The 6,318-nt window shown below is 43.4% G+C and overlaps 1 protein-coding gene and 1 long non-coding RNA gene across 4 annotated transcripts; both read right to left on the reverse strand.

Moving 5' to 3' along the window:
* Positions 1-282: 282 nt before the first annotated feature.
* On the reverse strand, positions 283-1,933 carry LOC115180564 (uncharacterized). 3 transcript variants are annotated; one of them, XR_003873109.1, is made up of 5 exons: positions 1,809-1,933; positions 1,410-1,546; positions 1,048-1,288; positions 687-835; positions 283-613 (listed from the first exon to the last, which is right to left on the reverse strand). It is a non-coding gene; the product is annotated as an uncharacterized LOC115180564 (long non-coding RNA). The 3 variants fall into 3 exon arrangements; XR_003873108.1 differs by having other exon boundaries at positions 283-835; XR_003873110.1 differs by lacking the exon at positions 1,048-1,288 and having other exon boundaries at positions 283-835.
* A 13-nt stretch (positions 1,934-1,946) lies between these two features.
* On the reverse strand, positions 1,947-6,099 carry LOC115180150 (zinc finger and SCAN domain-containing protein 29-like). The gene is made up of 5 exons (XM_029742034.1): positions 6,096-6,099; positions 5,730-5,969; positions 4,447-4,642; positions 4,142-4,320; positions 1,947-2,041 (listed from the first exon to the last, which is right to left on the reverse strand). The coding sequence occupies exons 1-5, from the start codon at positions 6,097-6,099 to the stop codon at positions 1,947-1,949; spliced, it is 714 nt and encodes a 237-aa protein (XP_029597894.1).
* Between the last annotated feature and the right edge of the window lie 219 nt (positions 6,100-6,318).

The raw sequence follows: 6,318 nt of genomic DNA on the forward strand, positions 1-6,318 counted from the left end.
TCCAACAGAAAACGTAGGATGGATGTTGAGTCCCTTCAGCAATATCCAACAAAGCAACAGTGCCTCTTTGATAGAATACAGTACCTCTCTGAAAACAACGCAGGAGACAGGTCTTTGTAATTGTTAATAAACCTCTTTTCCAAAGTCATTGTTGAGTCATTGCAGCTTTCCTGTGGCGCTACAAAGCTGTCTTCAGATGATCCCTAATGCAAGCTGCATCACATCCGGACGTGACTGGGAGTCCCATAAGGCGGCACACAATTGGCCCAGCATCGTCCTGGTCCTCAATAAGAATTTGTTCTTAACTGACTTGCCTAGTTAAATAAAGGTTGAATAAAAAATGTAAAACAAATGCTTCCTTGTCGTAAGAATGAAATAATACTCAGGTTCAGTTGTGTTGACCTTGTCTGGCACTGCTCTGCTGTTTTCATGAAGCCCTGGTCAGCCATCATTTGAGAGATCTCTGTATAAATGTGTTCCAGTTCAGTGTTTCCCCTCAGGTCCACTTGGATTCTGTCACTGCCCAATATGTCGAGGAGGGCTTCAGTCTCCTCAATGCTCCAGGGGAGATCTAGTTCCCATGGTGATGGACAGCTGCCTGATTCTGGAGAGCCTGAAATAAAAACAAAAAAAACAAAGGCCCAACGTTGATAGTATAATGAAAGATTAGGAGATTGTTTCCTTACCTGTTTCTTGGACTTGGCCACCTGGGACCTCTCCCATGTCTGTGGCGTCATTTGGTTCCTCAGCCAGAGAGTCACAGGATATATACTTGTTCCCGAATATTTGCACAAACTGATCGTAGAATTTGCACTCCACTTTTTCCCCTCCAATCCTGGGAAAATAAAACATAACATTTGGTTGTTGACACAATGCTTATTCCTCATATCTGGTTAGTTAATGAGCTTTGCTTTACTAACATGAGCATGGTAAACCTCTAACCTTGAATACAAAACTGATCCATCAGTATGGCGTCTTCATAATCAATTCACAATTATAAATAGTGGTTATCAATTTCAGATCCATATCTTATCCCCCATGGCTTACTGTTTGCTCTCGCAGAGCTGGCGGAAGTTGGCCTTTAGCAGCTCACTCTAGACTGGCACTGTTCGGCTGTCCTCAGGTAGCCCTCGTTGGCCATTGCCTGAGAAATCTCGGTGAAAATGTGTCTGTTTTTGGTGCAGCCCTTCAGACCCTCCTGTACCTCATCACTCCCCCAGATACTGAGGATGACCAGGGTCACTGTCGCTCCAGGGGAACTTGGAACCATCAGTTAAAGTAGGGCTAGCTGAAGACAGACACTCAATAAAGACATTGTTTACAGTGGGAAGGGGGTTAGGTTAGTTGAAATAAGACAACTCATAGAACGTTTCATGAACATTTCAAGGTATGGTATTGCTTTGCTTTACCTTTCCTTTGGTCAACTTCATGTGTAGACTCCCAGACAGCAGCTTCCTCATTGTCTAACGAATCTTCGGCCAAACTGTCGACGTTGAGCTCCCTCGAGAAAATCTCCTCCATCTGGTCGTAGAACTTACATTCCCTTCTGAGGAAACGAAAGATTAGACACACTGTTCAGAGGGAATTTCAGTTGGATCATTATATCCTCTGACCACATGTACTATGTAACAATAACAGTGATATAAACAAGACTGCAATTACATAGTTTATTTATGTGATGAAATTAAGTAAAGCATTGATTTGATAAATAAAAAATATAGCATCTCAATTTATACCCGATGTTGCGGTGTAATTTATGAAGTAAATAATTAGACATGAAATGGTAGTTATAAATCTTTTGCACTCACTTGTCATGGTGGAAGCTTGGCTTGAGTCATTTGATGGGGGTGTGGCACTGTCAGCCGTCTTTATGAACCCCTGGGTCGTCATCCTCCGTAAGATGTACTCAAACACGTGTCTGTTCTTCAAGCAGCCGCGGAGGAGAGCTACACATAGTCCTCACCCCAGACCTCCAGCAGAGCCTGGGTCTCCCGATCAGGCCAGGGCATCTTTCTGCTGGACTCTGTCACAGCGTAACTGGCTGGAGAAAAAATAAACGTCCCTTTTTCAGGACTCTGTCTTTCAAAGATAATTAGTTGAGTGAATGGCAAGACTGTGCAAAGCTGTCATCAAGACAATGGGTGGCTACTTTGAAGAATTTAAAATTTAAAATATAATTTGATTTGTTTAACACTTTTTTTGTTACTACCTGATTCCATATGTGTTATTTCATAGTTTTGATGTCTTCACTATTATTCTCCAATGTAGGAAATAGTAAAAATAAATAAAAACCCTTGAATGAGTAGGTGTGTCCAAACTTTTGACTGGTACTGTTCATACACTTATAAATACATACAAATACACATACATACATATAAATACATATACATAACTATATATACACATCTTTAAAAAAAAATATATATTTTCCTTTATTACTTTCTAACCCTACCACCCTTCCCCTAAATGGAGTAAACTAGTGAACAACATATTTTATTTTATCCTGCACGTTAGCTTTTATAACAACAAACAGCAACTTTTTACTCTAATAAACGCCCCTTCTTCAGGACCCTGTCTTTCAAAGATAAATCGTAAAAAATCCAAATAACTTCACAGATCTTCATTGTAAAGGTTTTAAACACGGTTTCCCATGCTTGTTCAATGAACCATAAACAATTAATGAACATGCACCTGTGGAACTGTCATTAAGAGACTAACAGCTTACAGACGGTAGGCAATTAAGGTCGCAGTTATGAAAACTTAGGACACTAAAGAGGTCTTTCTACTGACTCTGAAAAACACCAAAAGAAAGATGCCCAGGGTCCCTGCTCATCTGCGTGAACGTGCCTTAGGCATGCTGCAAGGAGGCATGAGGACTGCAGATGAGGCCAGGGCAATAAATTGCAATGTCCGTACTGTGAGACCCCTAAGACAGCGCTACAGGGAGACAGGATGGACAGCTGATCATCCTCGCAGTGGCAGACCACGTGTAACAACACCTGCACAGGATCGGTACATCCGAACATCATACCTGCGGGACAGGTACAGGATGGCAACAACAACTGCCCGAGTTACACCAGGAATGCACAATCCCTCCATCAGTGCTCAGACTGTCCGCAATAGGCTGAGAGAGACTGGACTGAGGGCTTGTAGGCCTGTTGTAATGCAGGGCTTCACCAGACATCACTGGCAACAACGTCGCCTATGGGCAGAAACCCATCGTCGCTGGACCAGACAGGACTGGCAAAAAGTGCTCTTCACTGACAAGTCGCGGTTTTGTCTCACCAGGGGTGATGGTCGGAGTCGAGTTTATCGTCAAAGGAATGAGCGTGACACCGAGGCCTGTACCTCGATTTGGAGGTGGAGAGTCCGTCATGGTCTGGGGCGGTATGTCACAGCATCATCGGACTGAGCTTGTTGTCATTCCAGTCAATCTCAAAGCTGTGCGTTACAGGGTACCCTTTCTGCAGGCTCTTCCTGACATGACCCTCCAGCATGACAATGCTACCAGCCATACTGCTCGTTCTGTGCTTGATTTCCTGCAAGACAGGAATGTCAGTGTTCTGCCATGGCCAGCGAAGAGCTCGGATCTCAATCCAATTGACCACGTCTGGGACCTGTTGGATTGGAGGGTGAGGGCTAGGGCCATTCCCCCCAGAAATGTCCAGGAACGTTCAGGTGCCTTGGTGGAAGAGTGGGGTAACATCTCACAGCAAGAACTGGCAAATCTGGTGTAGTCCATGCGGAAAAGATGCACTGCAGTACTTAATGCAGCTGGTGGCCACACCAGATACTGATTGTGCTTTGATTTTCACCCCCCCTTTGTTCAGGGACACATTATTCCATTTCTGTTAGTCACATGTCTGTGGAACTTGTTCAGTTTATATCTCAGTTGTTGAATCTTGTTATGTTCACACAAATATTTACATATGTTAAGTTTGCTGAAAATAAACGCAGTTGACAGTGTGAGAGGACATTTCTTTTTTTGCTAAGTTTATATGTTTTTGGGAGGCTTTAGGTGGCTACTAAGTATATTTTTGAAGATTGATTATGACTAGGGTCCTGATTTTACCTGACCAGGACAAAGAACTGTTGTCATTAACACAGGAAAAACACAGGACCCTAACTACATTAGACTTACATAGAGGGTAAGGATGATGAGGAGGCACCATACATGTTTCCTGATCTGCTCCTTCAGTGGGATCTGGATTGAAGTCATCACACAAATCAACAATCTCTGCATCGAGGGAGAGAGTGTCGTTGCCTAGCACCGGCTCCAGGAACCTGTTGTATCTGAAGAGTAAGGGCTCCCCTCCATTTCTGTAGGTACGACCAGAGATAGAGGGAGGTGGAGAACAGTGGGAGGTGAAGGATTCATTTGTAACAATTCTCAATTTAGGCACCATGACTCGCCTTACCCACAAGTGATCTGTGCTTTCCACTTACGTCCTGCTGTGGAGACACCGTCGATAGGTTTTTCTCAGCCGCTTAACCCTCGAGTGGCACTGCTCAGCCGTTTTGAAGTGCCCCATGGAGGCCAGCTTCTCCGCTATGTCGGCGAAAATGTGCCCATTGCGGATGCAACTTCGTTGGCTCGTCTGGACCTCCTCGTTCCCCCACAGCTCATTGAGGACCAGCGTCTCTGGCTCCGACCACGGGGTGTATCACATCCCATCAGCACCTGCTCCGGGAGACATATACATTGGCAACCTCCAGATCGTAGGTACGGCTGATCGGATTGACTGAGTCTTCAGTGTAAACAGATAACCGTCTGTACTACCAATGTACCTGTGTCCTGGTCTACTGTTTGATCATCTCTTTCATCATACTCATCAATGGAGACCGCTTCATGACCAAGTATTCGCTCCAACTGATTGTAGAACTTGTATTCTAATCCTGTCACGTCCTGACCAGTAATAGGGGTTATCTGTTATTGTAGTTTGGTCAGGACGTGGCAGAGGGTATTTGTTTTATATGGTTTGGGGGTCATGTGTATATAGAGGGGTATTGTATTTATGTGCTCCGGGGGTTTTGGTATATGTTCTTGTGTTGGTGTTCTAGGTTTTTCTAGTTTGTGTATTTCTTTTTTGCTCTGTGTGGCTCTCAATCAGGAATAGCTGTACATCGTTGTTCCTGATTGAGAGTCATATTTAGGGAGCTTGTTTTCACTTGTTTGATTGTGGGTAGTTGTTTTTGCATTGCTTGTAGTCTAGCCTGCAAGCCTGTTTACTGTTGTGTTACTCTGTTTTCTTGTTTTTCCCGTGTTCAAGTTTATAATGATGAGCACGCAACCCGCTGCGCCTTGGTCTAATTCCTATGACAACCGTGACAAATCCCTTTCTTCCACATCTGAGAACAGCAGACAGAAAAGGAAGCCATTTTGAAGAGATAAAAAATTGTGGTCCGAAAATGTTTTAGGATACAGTAGTGTGGCTAGGGCTTAGATTAGAGTACACTTGTTTCTCTAAGTTAATATCAATTAGGCAGGTAGCCTAGTGTTTAGAGGGTTGGACTAGTAACTGAAAGGTTGCAAGATCGAATCCCCTTGAAAAGGTAAAAATCTTTCATTCTACCCCAGAACAAGGCAGTTAACCCACTGTTGCTGGGCTGTCATTGAAAATAAGAATTTGTTCTTAACTGACTTGCCTAGTTAAATATAAAATTAACATTGGAAAGTGTCATTTAAACATGTGGGTCACAGACATAGTTTTTCCTGTTGTAGCACTGACGGAAGTTGTTCCTCATGGACTTGACTTTCCAACGACACTGCTCTGGAGTCTTGGAGTACCCTTGGTCATGAATCTTTTCTGATATGTCCATGTAGATGGGGCCATTGTGGATAAAGTCTCTCAGCACCCTCTGAACCTCGTCCTCCCCCCAGATGTCAATGAGGGCCAGGGTCTCAGGATCCGACCATGAGCCGGGTGTGATCCTCTCAGAAGTGGTGTTGTTGTCCACTTCTGTACACTCTAAATACAAAACAGCTCAATAACAAGAACGTTTCTCTGTTTAGACTTGGCAAAGGTACTTGTGTTGAGGGGACGGCACTTACAGTAAAACCAGTAGCTTAACAAACAGGATTCAATATGACATACCCATGCAGGGTATTGTCGTGTCTTTGGCTATGCCGGATTAAGTGATATGACATGCTAACTTATAAAATGATTTCTCTGTAATTAATATTACCTGATTAAGCTAATCATGTAAATGTAATTAACTAGAAAGTCGGGGCACCACGGAAGAACGTTTATAGAGCTGTTATCTTCCGAATAAACTCTTAAAATACTTAGTAATATTTTACATCGATAGCAGTCAATA

The sequence above is a fragment of the Salmo trutta genome, chromosome 40 (genome assembly GCF_901001165.1).
Source record: "Salmo trutta chromosome 40, fSalTru1.1, whole genome shotgun sequence".
NCBI classification, from domain to species: domain Eukaryota; kingdom Metazoa; phylum Chordata; class Actinopteri; order Salmoniformes; family Salmonidae; genus Salmo; species Salmo trutta.